This window comes from Anopheles moucheti, chromosome 3 (genome assembly GCF_943734755.1).
Source record: "Anopheles moucheti chromosome 3, idAnoMoucSN_F20_07, whole genome shotgun sequence".
In the NCBI taxonomy this organism is placed as follows: domain Eukaryota; kingdom Metazoa; phylum Arthropoda; class Insecta; order Diptera; family Culicidae; genus Anopheles; species Anopheles moucheti.
In genome coordinates this window covers 7100569-7117162 of record NC_069141.1, presented here as the reverse complement: position 1 = coordinate 7117162, position 16594 = coordinate 7100569, and the positions used below count along the sequence as shown (strand labels likewise).

Below are 16594 nucleotides of genomic sequence, written 5' to 3'. Positions count from 1 at the left end.
CTTGTCCGCCATCTTTGTCCGCCATCTTGTCCGCCATTTTGGCCGCCATCTTGTCCGCCATTTTGGCCGCCATCTTGGTCCGCCATCTTGGTCCGTCATCTTGTCCGCCATCTTGTCCGCCATCTTGTCCGCCATCTTGGTCGCCATCTTGGTCGCCATCTTGTCCGCCATCTTGGTCCGCCATCTTGGCCGCCATCTTATCCGCCATCTTTGTCCGCCATCTTGTCCGCCATTTTGGCCGCCATCTTGTCCGCCATTTTGGCCGCCATCTTGGTCCGCCATCTTGGTCCGCCATCTTGGTCCGCCATCTTGTCCGCCATCTTGTCCGCCATCTTGGTCCGCCATCTTGTCCGCCATCTTGTCCGCCATCTTTGTCCGCCATCTTGTCCGCCATCTTTGTCCGCCATTTTGGCCGCCATCTTGTCCGCCATTTTGGCCGCCATCTTGTTCGCCATTTTGGCCGCCATCTTGTCCGCCATCTTGGTCGCCATCTTGGTCGCCATCTTGTCCGCCATCTTGTCCGCCATCTTGGTCGCCATCTTGTCCGCCATTTTGGTCCGCCATCTTGGCCGCCATCTTATCCGCCATCTTTGTCCGCCATCTTGTCCGCCATTTTGGCCGCCATCTTGTCCGCCATTTTGGCCGCCATCTTGGTCCGCCATCTTGGTCCGCCATCTTGGTCCGCCATCTTGGTCCGCCATCTTGGTCCGCCATCTTGTCCGCCATCTTGGTCCGCCATCTTGTCCGCCATCTTGGCCGCCATCTTGGTCCGCCATCTTGTCCGCCATCTTGTCCGCCATCTTGGTCCGTCATCTTGTCCGCCATCTTGTCCGCCATCTTGTCCGCCATTTTGGCCGCCATCTTGGGCCACCATCTTGGACCGCCATCTTGTCCGCCATCTTGTCCGCCATCTTTGTCCGCCATCTTGGTCCGCCATCTTGGCCGCCATCTTGGCCGCCATCTTGTCCGCCATCTTGGTCGCCATCTTGGTCGCCATCTTGTCCGCCATCTTGGTCGCCATCTTGTCCGCCATCTTGGTCGTGACCTTGAGGGGAAGGGGGGAGGGGGATGGAAGATGTCACCTCCTGAAGTACATGCTCTCCTGGTATCGGAAATCTGAAAACAGCTGGTTTGTATGAAAAGTTACGGTATAAACATTGCATACCTTACGGCGGAAAATTGGTTGCAAGGTTAGTGTATAAACATTGCATACCTTACGGCGGAAAATTGGTTGCAAAGTTAGTGTATAAACATTGCATACCTTCTGGCGCAGTATCAGGAGCTACCTCTTTCGTGCATGCTCTCCTGGTACTATGCATTCGAAAACTGGTAGTTTTCGAAGAAATTTTTCTCGACCAACGGTAAAGTTAGTGTTAAAACATTGCATAACTTTCGGCGGTTTTTGAACAAAATTGCTGCCTAATTTTACTCGACCAACGGGAAAGCTAGTGTTTAAATATTGCATACCTTTCGGCGCTTTTCGACCAAAATTGCTGTACAAGGTGTTCTCTTCCGTGGATGCTTTCCTGGTATCGGAAATCGGAAAACAGCTGGTTAAGAATGGAATTTCGTACCAGCCGACGGAAAGTTTGAGCGAGATGAAGAATGCTTTCCGTTTTATTGATCTTCCTTACATTAGCGATCGTTCTCACGTGTTTGATAGTATGCAATAGCAATAGTGATAGGCAAATTTGTCCCAAGCTGCAGATGTCACCTCTGGAAAAACATGCTCTCCTGGTATCGGAAATCTGAAAACAATTGTGTGCGCGGCAACGGTATAGTGGTTTTCACAGTTGCCCAGTTTATTTGGTCATTGGACAAATTTGTCAACTCTCGTGGCCCTGCACATATTAATGTGAATTTCGATCGTTCGCTTGATTTTCGCGTATTAAGTTTGATGCTCCAATTTTAGGTCGGTTGTCCGTGCGTCAAGAAATCCAAGAATTTCTGGGCCGATCTCTTCGCTCATTGTGAAGACACTTGCGATCATTTCGTCACATTTACACTTGCACATTTACATCAGTATGAAACACACTATGTGCTCCTCAGGCACAATTTGATAGTCAGTAGCAAATTATAGGGATACAACACCACAAAGCACTCACTAATTTTTCTCAAACAAACTGAGTTTTCAATGCAAAAAATCGAGACCGCTTTCAGCACGCACGACAATGTTTTAGCAAGACTACTATGATAGGTTTTTAGGAATATGTTTCTCTCGAACCGAAGTTCGACCCTACTTTTATTGACCCTTCCTGGTTGTTGGCTGGAGTGCAAACGTTTTTCACCAACTTATACGACATGGACTTTCGAACGAAGATTGGATGGAAACTCCCCGTCGGAGTGTAGAACGATAACTAACTATCGTGTGGACACGCTACCGTTTCTATATCGTTTCACGTACCATCTGTTACCTCTCATGTGTTGATATGTGTGTCCTTTTTCCACGAAATACGTATTCTGCTATTCATATCCCTTTGTTCTAGCTTGGTGATTCTCCTACAAACAAGGATCTTATTATTCTCACGTTGACCTGACAAACTTCCCAACTATCATATTATTAGTTCATCCAATTTTCCTTAGGTGTCGCGTTTCGTGTCCTAACTAAACAAGTCTTGTCGCTACAGGTTCTTCACTGAATACATTGTTTCTGTATCAATGCATACTTGATTTCTTCAAGTATCTTTTTTCGTGTTCTTTTTTTAATTTAGATCAACGATTTCGCGGTGATGATCTTAAATCGTATGGATTGGAATTTTAGAACAATTCCAGTCTAACAACGATGCAAATGTTACCGAGATTACAACAATGTAGTTTGAACAGTATTCTACAAGGGGATATGATGAAGTGTTTGGACAGTTGGGATGGGTGGACATAAGCTGGACCTACAATCCAGCTTCGATTAAGTAATAATCAAGAAAGACAGAAATGGTATTCCAAGAACCATGAGGTATGAAATATCAAACGGAAAAGAGAGTTCTAATGATTGCAATATGATTTTATTCATATTCTATAACAATGCTAGCTATTTCGTAGTACACTGACAGATTGTGTCGGTTATAACATCATTACCGGTAGCAATACGGCCTGGCCGTTCCTGAATAAAAAAGAAATATATCATTACCGGCTTGCAAACTTGCAGAAATTGTGACAATCGTAATACTAAACACAATACTCCACCACAATAATGTTTCGAAACACGTAGGCTGGACATTTTCACGGTTCAATCGCGGAGAGAAAACAATACCACACCACGAGTATGCAATGGCAATAGCTTGCGAATATTGCGGAAGTGAAAATAAGCATGGTTTCTATTCTAGCATCTAACGGTAGGATCATTTACGAACAGATGAAAAAATCCCGTTCAAGAAATAGAATACATGAATAGGTTGAAGTAAAAGGGCATATAAGGGTTCACGGGGCGGCCAGATGGTGTATTGGTAGCGCAGTCGGTCTGCACAAGACAGGACCACGGAAAAATTTCATTTGGACCACCAAACCTCCGTACGCAGCACTGACTATGCTACGGGTAAATAAAGTAAAAAAAATAGAAATGGTAGGCTTAAACATCCTGAAGATGTCGTGCCGATAGAGAAGAATGAGTTTGAGAACACTGCATACTTCTCTTGCGTAGCCGTGTTAGCGGGCCGGTATTGCTAATCAAATAGAAACAAATGTTTTATATAACCAAGGACATATGAAATCCAAGGATATTTTCGTTATACCACGGATATTTTCGATTAATTATTTACCTTTTTAATTAGATTTTGTGCTATAAATTAACTCTGCTGTTAAATTTCCAAAAATCGCACAATCGGCACAAATTGTTTGGGGCCCCCAACACGGCGAGGCCCTAGGCGACCGCCTACTCCGCCTACCGTTTGATCCGCCGCTGTAGCTGTCTGATAAGTAATCGTATAAATCAGTGCATTGCTTTAACTTGTCACCATAAACCGGAAAAGACATGCCAGACACACCGAACGTGTTCAGTGTACACATTAGCACGGTTCCAAGAGTATCATTTGAATTCCCGTCTATTTTGAAGAAAGACTCAGCAAAAAGCTAACAAAGCTGCATCTAAACACCTGAATCAATAGTTCGGTGGCTGTCTCGGGTGGGTGGAAGTTTTCGGAAGAGTTTAGATTTTTCGCGCCGGATTGGTACACGTCGTCAACGATGTAACGAATGTACTTTTGTTGCAAAACAGCGAAATCGTTTCTGAGAATGAATACGTTCATAGAGTTTTTGTTAATTTATTGATTGGATTGTACAATGTTGCCCGTTAGTAGCGCTGTACACTGCATGCCCTGGAATTGAAAGGGAGGCACGTCGAAGTGCAATGCAGTTGCTGTGGATTCAACTATAATAATTATTTACTTTTTCTTATGCCAGTGGTCCATCTTTTGCGCAGTTGTTGATTTCAGTCACCTGGCTGTTGATGGCAACCAGTAGCAAATACTTCGACGTGCCAAAGCAGGCACTAACACGCTTCAGTCCGGCAACAGTTTCAGCGGTGACATAGTTCTTCATCGAATCCTGGTGCGACTTTGCGGCAGTATGTACCGCGTGGAATGCAGCCTCAATGTCCTGTAAGCAGCGAACGAATGTCGTAAGCAATGGTGGTGGCAATTGGAAGATCATGATCAGCATGTAACACTACTTACGCGTTGGTTACATAGTTGGGGTATTTTTGCGCAGCTCGTGACTTGGGCCAGCATATCCTCGATGTTGAACAGCAGCATCTGAGCGATGGAAAGCAGTATCTGTTGCAACTTCAGTAGGCGTGTGATTTCTAGATCCGCACATCGGCCGACTTCGCGTGCTTGCTGGTCGAACAGTGCGAACGTGCGCGGGCTATACTTGTTGTAGCAGTACTCAGCATACTTTCCGTTCGAGATTAACACTTTTACCAACTGCTTCATATGATTGCATGCACTGCTACTGTAGAACGCAGTAAGTCCATCCGATACGAGCGGTACCGCTTGCTTGTAGGTAGCATAGGCAGTCTTAATATCGCTGATGGTACTGTCCAGATCCGTCGTGTACGTTGATTTGAACTCGTTAATTTCGCTAGAAATCAGCGGAATGCCGGACAGATCAACACCGGTCATATCAAAGTTGGCCTGATACACTGGTTTGATGACGGCCGTAATTTGGCTAGTGTCATCACTGTACTGCTGCACTTCCGATTCAAGCGCTTCCAGGCCCTTGTTGACGCCGTCCAGCGCTGCGGTAGCGACATCACCCGCTGCGAAGATGTAATTATCGGCTTCCTTAACATTTTCGAGCGAGTCTGCAACGATGTACGTCACCAGCGGAATGTTGGCCTTCAGCGCCGTGACAGTTTTTGCGACGTTGGCCGTCAAGGTCGTTGACACATACTTGCGCAGGATGACTTTCGTTGGAGGGCTGGAGCCAGCTGCAGTCACCGCGGACTGTAACTGACCTTTCAGCGTGCCCAGGTAGCCAGCGAGTTGTGTCAACTGTGTCTTCACATCATCGAACGCATCCGTCAGCATGGTGGTGATGGAGTTGTCTAGGTTTGTGTTAAGCGCCGTGAAGTAGGAAGCAAGTCCAGTGTTCATCAGTGTGATCAGATTGTCGCTGGCCGTTGTTAAGGCGCCAAAGGCATCATTCAATGGACCGGTACTAACAGCCAGTGTATCTATCGCACCAGACACTAGCAGGCCCTTGGTGGTGAAATCGTTGGCAATACCGACAAGCTGGGTCTTGATGGTGGTAAGCAACGGATATCCCGATTCCAGTTTAATGTCCAGATTATCATTCACTTTATCAATCAATGTTCCACTATCCTTCGCAGTTGAGGAAACATCTGCACTACCGTAAACGCCCGTATTGATACCAAAGTCGGGCCGTGGGATGGCCCAGGATATCTGGAATAGTGGACGAATTGAAACACACTTTTGACAGCCTGTGGAGCGTGATTGTGTTTCTCTGTGTACTAACCTGAATGGTGCAAAGCACCAGTGCGAGTGTAACAACATGCGCTTTCATCGCTACCCGTTCGCCCAAGGCCTTTCGAACTGCGAATGTGGTGCGGCCGCGACACGTTCTTCGTTTATATCGAACTCGATCACTCATCTGCTGAAATCATTCGCTGATGCCATTTCGAGAGCGAGCAAAGGAAATTTTTATCGTTGTGTTCTGTGTGTGCCGTACAGTAACGCAGTTAATGTTATCTTGCGCCTTTACGCCATCTATGTAAACATACATCTGAGCCACCATCGTTACGGTCGCTCAAAACAGCTTAACGGAGTAGAGATTTTCGCAAAGCCAAAATTGAACTCACAGGAAAGTGAAAAGATACATATCGCATAGTAGTTTGGCTAACGAATCTTTTGAGAATAATCATTCATCATTCATTGGAATCTTGAGTGACTGTTCACTGATGAATCTCTAAAAATATTTGAATTGCCAAAAATTCACAATTTTACGCATTAAAAAGTCATTCATTGGCTTACAAGATTCATTCAGAACAATCAATCTATCGATCGCCTTAGAGGGAAACCAAAGGATTCTAATCCAAGGTAGGCATGAAAGCGAAGGACACAGGTGGAAAGCGGCTGAAGGGCGAAGATCTACGGGTGCTGGAGAATTTTCCTGCGTTTACACCGCTGTAACAAAATCTCAGCCCAATACCGTTAAGCTCGCGTTTACTGCGGGGGCACATTCGATCATTTTTATCAGGCGATTATGAATGATAATGCGGTAGATGTAAGCGTATAACAACTTGCTGAACAAAACAAATCCATATATTACGCAATGCTCTGCGTCTAGGACATGGGTTGTTATATTTGTTAAATAGGCATCTGGCAGAGGCATGTATCCCATACCGCAACGATGGCGATCTCGGGATCATTCCAACAAAATGGACAAGCCATCAGAAACGTTCGATTTGTAAATTTGTCTTGCTTTATGTCACTAAATCCTTACCTCTAAGGTTACACCACTTTGGGTTTACATTGAACGGGATAAATTGTCGAGATAAGATTGGGGGCTGGTCTACGCATCAAGGCCATCACTCACCCCTGAGTAGATTTGTTAACAGAATCACTGGTGGTGCCACTATCATTTTAGTTTTTGCCTCGTGCAACCCAACTCGAAATTTGCTCGATCTTCTGATACCGGATATCGCGATCTGCAACTTAGAAGAGCCCTAAATACATGATTGATTCCATTGGATTTATTTATAGAAGATGGTGCCCGATGGCCCTCTCTAGTTCTAAGTTTATGACCCTGTTCACTTAACATTCCTGGTGACCAGAGTTTCCCAAGCAGGTCATTGCGTCGTAAAGTTTTACCCTTGTTACATTCTATCAAGAATTCTATTTGATAGTACCCAACTATTCTCTGGGATAGATAGATAATCGATCTTCGATTACAGACATAGATATACAACTGCAAGTGATAACATTTGCATTCAGCAATACTTTTGCGCCATCAAAAACAAGATATGTTTGTTAGATCTAGACAGGGATGGCTTGATATCATTGGCTAGAAAGATCGATGGTAGTAACAATGAACAGAAAATGTCGCTGTACAGTTTAGTGGAGGATTTTTAGGATTGGGATTCTAATCGTGACAGAGCTACGTGTGCTACCCTGAAAGAAGCGTAGAATACCATGAAACGGACGAACTCAAGCATGAAGATTTTAAGCATGTGTTTCACTCTATTCTCCACGTATTGATGATAATGTGGTGTAAATTTTGCACCGTTAGGTTCATTAGCAAGCTGCACAAATACGGTACCGTGTGTAGATTTGTTTTGTTGCTGAAGTTCCACGAATTGTTTGCCGGCTGTTATACCAATTGTGTCAACAGTTTGCATGCTTTGGTTGGTTGTCGCATGTAACATGTCGACGATCTGCCTGTTCGAACGATTCGCTGGTGGACGGAGATGTCAAACGATATGTACGTTTTGGGTCGCTAATGTGTGACGCAAAATGCATTTGCTCCAATTTATTGATCTATAATAACACGCGCTCACGACGCATTGAAACGATACAGGTTTGGGTGCACGTCATCTTTCAACTATATTTTCATTGATTGAACCATCGCTTGTAATGTTTGGCAAAAAGATAGGAGTTCTACGGAACAGGACCAGTCGACATGCATGAAACGGTATTCGACTTAATACCGGCACAGACCAGAGCAGTCGTCGAGATCGCTGTGTTCAGACAGGCACCGAGGCGTTTTTGGCTGGCTGTCACTTCTGCTGCAACCAGATTGCTAAGCGACGTAAGAAGGGAGTCGGCCTTCGTAGCAATGGCGGTGTAGTACGGAGCGAGCTGTAACAAATAGGTAGCATTTAAAGGTGATCGATTAATGGGAGAAATCAAACATCGCCCACTGATGAGTAACTTACCGCCGTGAAGCAGGCACCTTTGGTGTCAGTGGTGGGCAGTGCCAGACAGGCACTCAGGTTGTCCAGAAGGTCGGCAGTGTTGTAGGAAATCTGTACGGCAATATTTTGGACGGACGATTCAAAGTTGATCAGGCGATTCACCTCCACCTCGTAGCACACATCAAATGCATCGATGGTCAGCGCTACCTGGGCGAACACTTGTGGCGAGTACTTGCTGAAGCAGAAGTCGGAGTAACCACCGTTGGCAATCTGCGCATCCGTTACGGATCTGATCGCACCGAGGAGGCTTGTACCGAGGGTTGTTGCCAGATCTGAGAAGATGGCCGGTACAGCAGTGGAGTAGCTGGTGAAGAACCCAGTTATGGCAGTGGCTTTATTCGATACTGTAGTCAGAACAGCAGTAGCCAGATTGCCAATTGGTGTAGCCAGATCGGAAGTGTATTTGGCGTTTGCATCCAAGTCCGTCTTGATGGTTGAAATAATCGATGAGACGGGACTTCCGACACCGCTACTTAATTTCGAGTTAATGTTTGTCGCTTCAGTGTCGAGGTTCGCCTGGAAGGCTTGGTATGAAGTCTTGTATCTGCCCGTCACAGTATTGGAGATCTCTGTGTTTAACTCCTTAATGAACGAGTCTACCAGCCGAAGGTTGTCCAGCGAGCTCTCGATGACGTACTGGATGAGCGGCATATTTGATTTCAGGTTGCGGATTGCCGTTATCACGTCGTTGACAGATTTTGCTGGCACCTTCGCCCGGATGATGGCGGCTGACACTGCTCCCGAACCGGCGGCAGTTTTCGCAGCTTCGACGTTCGACTTGAGCGTAGCAAGTGCCGATTTGAGGGCAGACAGTGAGGATTTCGTGGCAGTGAACGCATCTTGGAACTGTTTCGGAATGTCCGGTCCAGTATTGGTAGTCAACGTAGCCAAATTACCAGAAATTGGCGAATTCAGTAATGCGGTGAAGGCATCGATTTTGGTATTAACCGTACCGAACACAGTCGCGGTTTGACCGGAAGCATCGCCGGCTAGATCGTTCAATGCCGTCGCAACCGCAGTACCGGCGGCGACAACAGCATCACCAACGGCTTGCAGGGCGTTACTGACCGTCGTAAGCTTCGTATAACCGGAAGTTAATGTGAATGTGGCGGTACCTGTGGCGGTGGCAGCCTGGCCCAGTTCAGTCGAAGTTGACTTAACTGTAGCCGAACCCGACACTGCTCCATTAATGGCGAAGTCTGGTCTCGGGTACGCCAGAATACTCTGAAAGTAAAAATTATAAGAAGCGAAGCGTCACCAGGGAGTTAGTGTTGCGTACTTATCCGAACATCCTACCTGGACGACACAGAGAATCGTTAAAGTGAAGCAGAACGCCTTCATGTTGCAGATTTGCTGCTACTTTTGGTCGGTCTCAATCATTGCGTGCTCCATTTATAGTCGTGGCGAGGTAACCGCGTACCGATCCTGGCCGCCTGCACTTTACGTACCGGTGTATGGGTGCCGGCATGTATTCCGAGCAGTATTTTACGTCTCCAGCCAATGGGCGGCCAGGTTGTGGTAGTGTGGATGAAGGTGACGGGGCTGCGTGTGACAGTTTTTCCGAATCCATCACCTGATCAAACAATGTTCCGACGCTGAAAGTGTGTGCAGATTTGTCTGTTTTTGCTGGTGCTGTTGCTGCTACTGCTGCTATTGCCATGTTGCTTGGGTTGGCGAGGTTAGACTGAGGTCTTTTCCGTCACACACAAACACACATTCGGTCGACTAAAGTTCTTAGAAATAGCGAACGATCATTTATGAAAAGCGCTCGGAGATGTCGATGTGACTAGTCCGAGACTAGATCAAATGAAACCTTTTGCAACATCTTCAGAAGAGCTTACGAGCATCAGAATACCTTGGTACGATAATATGATACGATTTATCGGAGAGAGAACCTTTAAGATGTCCTTTTTTCCCTACATTTGCATATTAGCAGTGTCTTTGAAAAAGGTTTATGAGACGACGTCAGAATACGATGCCATTGAACCACCGTGATAGAATAGAGATGCACCTTGGCAGTTCATTTCACAAGTAGGGCAATTCTTCGGTTAGTTAACGTCGCAGCTATTCCTTGTTCTCTGACAGAAGATCTGTTCAGATTCTAGGACATGATCTTAATGGCGTCGCCATACGCCATACGTCAGTAAATGTAATAGTTGAAAGTAAGTTTAAACATACGTTGTTTTCTTCTAAATGTACATATAGATGACGCATTATAAGAACACTTACTAATGAAGGATACTTAATATTGAAGGTTGTAACAAAATATCATCTGAACATGTACTATCCCATGCCATTTAGATAGTGGGATCAACCATTATTACAGTAGTATTATATCGACCATAAATCATTTCACAAAGGCAACGCTTTCAATCGTTTTCGTACTGTTCTACAGACAACGAGACTCTACGCCGTTCCCGACACAGACAGCACTCGCAAACAGGGTTGCACTTGTGCAAATTTAATCCAAAAAATGTGGTGTAATATGGTGTCGGATCTGGTGTGGAGTATATTATTTCGGTGCGTTACCCATTCGCAGAACGGTCCGGTATCCAAACACTGCCTGTGTGCTGAATATTCGAGCCACCGATATGTAGTACGCGGTGGTGGTTGCTTACGAGAAGAAGTGAACGTGGCAGTCCATTTCTTCTTTTCGCAATAAAGTGTATGCATGACGGTATGACGTTATCTTGGAAGCCCTCATAATTCCTGCGCTGAGTGTAATGCCGTCGAAATGTTTATCTTTTAAAGTTGCAGTAAAGCGAATGAGTTTACTGCATGTGCTGAAAGTACTATTCACCAACTTAGACTACTAGGGTATGCCACGGGGAAGCCTTCATCATGTATTGAACAGATGACAGAAGCAAATTTCGGATGCAAAACAAGAGTCCGGAACCGGATCCTTCTGCATCCGCCAGAATCCGGATGCAAAACAAGTGTCCGTATTCAAAAACAGATCCGGAAGGAGTCATGGAGATATTAATTCATTCTCTTTTCTCTTCTTTAGGATGTATATAAATATATTCTACAATTTTATATATAAATTTCCATTTCTATTTTTTTCTATCCCAAAAGGGATCCGGTTTCGAATTCGGAGGATCGATCTCTAGGCTGATCCGGATCGGTCGGATCGAATCCCACATGGGAGCGATTCTTGCTCATCATGAATTCCAACTGCGCATTACTTTTGCAACAGCCTACTTATATCTCTGCCAACCTAACATACGTATTACGACATCATTCCACTACAGACACATGCACATTATATTCCAGCCTGCTTTTCTAATTACGAAACGAAGTTATCGCGTACACAATCCCCACGTTGATTAAAGCCATACCGTGTACAATTATTATGGTGGCGAGGGCACTGTGGTAGCAATGTATTATTTCTGGATTTGGATGCTGAAAATGGTATGGCCCCGGCATCTTAGCGAGGTCTATTTCTGCGACGTGACCCCTGTAGAGGGTTGGTGATAAGGAACTGTTCGTTCCTGGGATGGGGAGGACGAAAATAGCTTTTGCACCAAGTTAAGCTAAAAGTTGGCGATCAAACGTGTGGCGATGGGTGTTATTAACTCTTTCCGAAAACAAATCGTCAACAACGAACTGTTTTACGATCGCAAAGAAATAACAACGCAATAAGCCAAAAGGTGAATCAACTTTCCAGTCCAGTTTTAAAGTGTCGCCCGGCATAGTCCAAGTAATCGTTGGTGGTAGAACCACGCGTCATCCACCGGTCGTCCGTTTCCGGTTCGTTCAAGTTCAAAGTCGTCGGCTCTTGGAAGCCGGTTCGGGATGGTTCGGATGGAACGCCGTACCCCAACCAGCCGCCTCTGCCGGATCACACGAACTCGCGAAGCGATCTGATAACCTTCCTACCCGGATGACCTGCAGCGCACCGTCAAACGCTTATCGCGCTGGGCGGATGGGTATTTAAGTGCGCTCCCAAGCTACCAAGCGTTTTAGAAGCTCTGTGTCTCCAGCTGTCCCGTGGCCGTTGAAGTGCAGCGAATAGTAAGCGCCTGGTGTATAAACGTTCTAGTGGCGCAGTGAAATTTAGTGTGTTTGGGCAGCAGGATGAGCAGTCGTAACAATCGCATCGTGTCCGCCACCGAGCAGGTGCAGACCCCGTTCAAGCTGTGGGGTGGCCGTTACACCAAAGCCACCGATCACGTCTTGTCGAAGGTGAACAATTCGCTCACGGTGGACAAGCGACTCTACTCGGAAGACATCGATGGGAGTATCGCGTACGCGAAGAGCCTGGCCGAGGCGGGCCTGCTCACGCAGAGCGAGTTTAAGGTGATCGTGTACGGGCTGGACGCGATACGGGATGAGTGGAGCAAGGGTACGATCAAGCTGTTGCCGCGCGACGAAGACGTCCACACGGTGAACGAGCGCCGGTTGTTCGAGATTATTGGACCACAGATCGCGGGCAAGCTACACACAGGGCGCAGCCGCAACGAGCAGGTCGTCGTGGACATGAAACTGTGGATGCGAAATGCCATTGCCGATCTGCAGCGGCTGCTGCTGGAGCTGGTGCGCGCCATCAACGATGTAGCCGAGCGTCACATTGAGGTGCTGATGCCGGGCTACACACACATGCAGCGGGCCCAACCGGTCCGTTTCAGCCACTGGTTGCTGAGCTACGCGTTCTACTTCAAGGAAGATTTCGACCGATTCGAAGAGTTTGGCCGGCGCATGAACGTGTTACCGTTGGGCAGCGGTGCACTGGCGGGCAATCCGTTCAACATCAACCGCCACAAGCTGGCGGTCGATCTCGGGTTCGATGGTGTGTCACACAACAGCATGAACGTGGTGAGCGATCGGGACTTTGTGGTGGAGTTCAACTTCCTGTGCACGCTGGTGGCAGTGCATATGAGCCGGATGGCGGAGGACCTGATCCTCTACTCGACCAAGGAGTACAACTTTATCGAGCTGTCGGAGGAGTACACGACGGGCAGCAGCCTGATGCCGCAGAAGCGCAACCCGGACAGCTTGGAGCTGATACGCGGCATTACGGGACCGGTGTTCGGCCAGCACTGTGCCATCCTGATGACGCTGAAGGGCTTACCGTCGACGTACAACAAGGATCTGCAGTGTGACAAGAGCGGGATGTTCGGGGTGTACGATCAGATGCAGATGTGTCTGTTGCTGATCGGTGGTATCATCCAAACGATGCGCGTCGATGAGGATCGGTGTCTCAGCTCGCTCGGCTACGAGATGCTCGCCACGGACATGGTAAGGCGGCTGGACTTGGTTTGGTTTTGTTTGTGTAACGCTGTGCTGTTTGAAACATACGCTAACTGTGCTATCTTACACGCTTACCTTTCGTGCAGGCTTACTACCTCGTGCGCCGTGGCATTCCATTCCGGGAGGCCCATCACATCTCCGGCGAAGTCGTCGCCCACTCGGAAAAGGTAAAGATCCCGATCAACAAGCTAACGCTGGAGGATCTGCAGGAGATCAGTCCACACTTTGACGAAACGATCAGCCGGATCTGGAACTACGAGAACAGTGTGGAGCAGTACACGGTGGTCGGTGGGACATCGCGCCTATCAGTGCAGGAACAGATCCGTGTGTTGCGTGCATTCGTCGATGGGCATGTACAGTAGCGGTACCGTTTTGTGTGGTCATTTTTTTAGTGTGTCCGTGTCTGAAGCGGTAATGTTTTACTGTACGGAATGGAACTCGTGAAACGCTCCTATGGTGCTTTATTCACCCTTTTATCCTTAGTGAACGATGTAGTGAATAGGTCGTCGATAATAGCTATACATTTTTATATATACATACATAACGAAAGTAGGCTACTTACTATTAGTGAATGTTCACAGTGCATTTGATGAGTGAACGCAGTTTTGTACACGGTGGAGCACCCACGCGTCACGGGTGGTGAGCTAGCTAGCGGCTCCAAGATAACAGCTCAGTTATCTATTAAATACAAATAAAGCTGTGTACTTACATGAATATAATATGTGTTTTTATTCATTCTGTATTGCTATTTTTAACACTTATAACATGCATCTCCACTTACTAGTCGCTTACAAGAACTTATTTTTCTTCATTATCGGTACGCACGCACAAGGGGATTGCTCCGGATGGGACTTGGGGACGGATCCGGTCGTGTAAAGATCGACGCTGCCACCAACATACCAACGGATCGCCCCAATGGAGCTTGTGTTGTGTTTGACAGTCATTGGAGGATCAATCGCCTTGGAGGCCCAGGGAAGAATCCTAGATTAATGTTGTTTTAGGATTTTTTATCCGTCGTCCATATTATCTTTTTGCCGGTCCCTATTTTTACCTAGACTCAATACGTTGCCAGACCTGACGGTTTCTTAAGGATTGCATTTACCTGTACGCAGTTGTATTGCATTTACCTGTACGCTACGGCGTGCGGGCCTAGCACGCATATGTTATTTTTGTTCCTCGGTTGTCCGTACGAAGGATGCTGTTTTGATGCTTGCATTGGTTTATGCGTGTCGAGACCATTTTTGCCTGGCGGTCCCTAGTTTTGGATTGCATTTTGGATATGCTGTATCGCGCTTATTGCTTGGTACTACCCTGTTACAATGTTTACGCAGCTGCATGTTTGTAGATTTGAACCTAAATTTTGCCTAGACTGACGTCGATTTTAAGATGTGATTTTATGTCGCTCTTAAATGAACGTATCGTAGTTTGTAAAATGCATTTAAGATAAGATCAGAACGATTGATCGTGCGATTGGAATTAGCTCAATCGTGTGCAATTCTTCGTTTTGTTGTTCTTCTAGCGGGATGTTGATATAATTTTGCGGGCTTGCTTCGTTGGCTGCTTGCTGTCTTTTCTGCTACGAGTACATCGAAGGTAAATCCTTGTAGATTCGGATGTTCACCGTTGATCATCTTATGTAGTACTGATGACGCTATTCTTTTATCTCCTTGTTCGTACACCATATTTTTCATTCTTTGTAGGCTTTCGCAGTCGTAGACGCCGCTCTCCATTAAATTCGGCAATGGTGTGTATGTCCAGCTTGTTACGATATCGGTTGTTAGTTGTTGTGGTGCTGTTGCTTCACGCAATCGTTCTTCGATTGTATACCATCTTCCACCAATGGTAAATTTTGCTGGCAACAGCGGAGTGCAGTCCATTTGCGTGCCTCTTAGTTGTAACATACGGGTTACTGGAGCCATAGACATTGAGCGGTTATTGTATTTTACCGGAATTTCCTGATAGCAGTCTTCTTTGCATTCGTAAGTAACATAGACTGGTTTACATTCGAGGATGTATAGTACTTCAGCTGCTACGACCGTTGTATATCCGGAACGTTTTACCAGGGTTGTGACAAACTCGGTAGGGTTTAGTCGTGCTAGAGTTAGCTTGGTTTCCAAAAGTGGCTTATCGATTTTGCACAATTCGGTCATTACTGTGACATATATCGTTTAGTTTCTGGTCGAGATAGTTTTCTACCAGAGTGATTGTTGAATTGAAATACGTGAATAAATCGAGGTTCCTTCCATCGACCGCTTTTCGTTTGAATGGCGACTAATAACCACTTAGCTCAAGGATGAATATTTTTGGATAGTCGGTGATGTAGCTACTAAAGCCGCATATTTGTGTAGCGCCTCGAGCTCTTATTGAAAACATATGCTCTTTCAAGATTAAGGTGTATACTGTGTTCGCTGCAGTTATTCTTGCATTATCGATGGTTTTGTTCACAGTACTTTTAGCATTAGCATTAGCATTTGAGCTAATTTACACTCCTGTGGTGTACATTCTTTAACGATATATTCACAGCTTCGTTCATAATCTGATACGTGCGAAAATAATTACTTTGCCTTGATAAACGTGGATAATAGTTTTTGAGCTTGTTTGCAATACTTGAATACGCATTTCTCCAGTTGAAACGTTTTTGGATGGCGGAACGCAGGATGCTACGTCCATAAGGGAATAGCTAATGATATTTATATCGTTGTTAACGCAGTCATACGCTATTAAACCCCTTGTTGATTCCCCAATTGCTTGGGCTGAAAGAAACAAAAGTATTAGTATTGCCGTGATAAAGGTATTTAATTTAGTGATTTTGGATTGTGTGTGCAGTCTTTATTTCTACTGCCTCCGCCCCTCGTTTAAGAGCCGACTACACACGTGACGATTTTTGACGATTTTTTTTCGATTTCCCAAGGTTCTAGT

The 16594-nt window shown here is 46.0% G+C and overlaps 3 protein-coding genes across 3 annotated transcripts; 1 reads left to right on the top strand and 2 right to left on the bottom strand.

The window, feature by feature from the left end:
- Positions 1 to 4354: 4354 nt before the first annotated feature.
- On the bottom strand, positions 4355 to 6015 carry LOC128304689 (uncharacterized). Its single transcript, XM_053041897.1, has 3 exons — positions 5968 to 6015; positions 4665 to 5894; positions 4355 to 4587 (listed from the first exon to the last, which is right to left on the bottom strand). Exons 1-3 carry the CDS (start codon positions 6013 to 6015, stop codon positions 4384 to 4386), a joined length of 1482 nt encoding a protein of 493 aa, XP_052897857.1. The 3' UTR covers positions 4355 to 4383.
- A 1977-nt stretch (positions 6016 to 7992) lies between these two features.
- On the bottom strand, positions 7993 to 9774 carry LOC128304564 (uncharacterized). Its single transcript, XM_053041762.1, has 3 exons — positions 9722 to 9774; positions 8387 to 9649; positions 7993 to 8309 (listed from the first exon to the last, which is right to left on the bottom strand). The coding sequence occupies exons 1-3, from the start codon at positions 9764 to 9766 to the stop codon at positions 8109 to 8111; spliced, it is 1509 nt and encodes a 502-aa protein (XP_052897722.1). The 5' UTR covers positions 9767 to 9774; the 3' UTR covers positions 7993 to 8108.
- Positions 9775 to 12445: 2671 nt separating this feature from the next.
- LOC128302585 (argininosuccinate lyase) lies at positions 12446 to 14383 on the top strand. The gene is made up of 2 exons (XM_053039434.1): positions 12446 to 13663; positions 13762 to 14383. Exons 1-2 carry the CDS (start codon positions 12503 to 12505, stop codon positions 14035 to 14037), a joined length of 1437 nt encoding a protein of 478 aa, XP_052895394.1. The 5' UTR covers positions 12446 to 12502; the 3' UTR covers positions 14038 to 14383.
- The last annotated feature ends 2211 nt before the right edge of the window (positions 14384 to 16594 follow it).

Coding starts and splice junctions, on each gene's coding strand:
- LOC128304689 (XM_053041897.1), bottom strand. CDS start 6,015: ATGAAAGCGCATGTTGTTACACTCGCACTGGTGCTTTGCACCATTCAG. Junction 5,895..5,967: donor TGGTGCTTTGCACCATTCAG/GTTAGTACACAG, acceptor CCACTATTCCAG/ATATCCTGGGCCATCCCACG. Junction 4,588..4,664: donor CCCAACTATGTAACCAACGC/GTAAGTAGTGTT, acceptor CGCTGCTTACAG/GACATTGAGGCTGCATTCCA.
- LOC128304564 (XM_053041762.1), bottom strand. CDS start 9,766: ATGAAGGCGTTCTGCTTCACTTTAACGATTCTCTGTGTCGTCCAG. Junction 9,650..9,721: donor CGATTCTCTGTGTCGTCCAG/GTAGGATGTTCG, acceptor TTTTACTTTCAG/AGTATTCTGGCGTACCCGAG. Junction 8,310..8,386: donor AAGGTGCCTGCTTCACGGCG/GTAAGTTACTCA, acceptor TATTTGTTACAG/CTCGCTCCGTACTACACCGC.
- LOC128302585 (XM_053039434.1), top strand. CDS start 12,503: ATGAGCAGTCGTAACAATCGCATCGTGTCCGCCACCGAGCAGGTGCAG. Junction 13,664..13,761: donor AGATGCTCGCCACGGACATG/GTAAGGCGGCTG, acceptor CCTTTCGTGCAG/GCTTACTACCTCGTGCGCCG.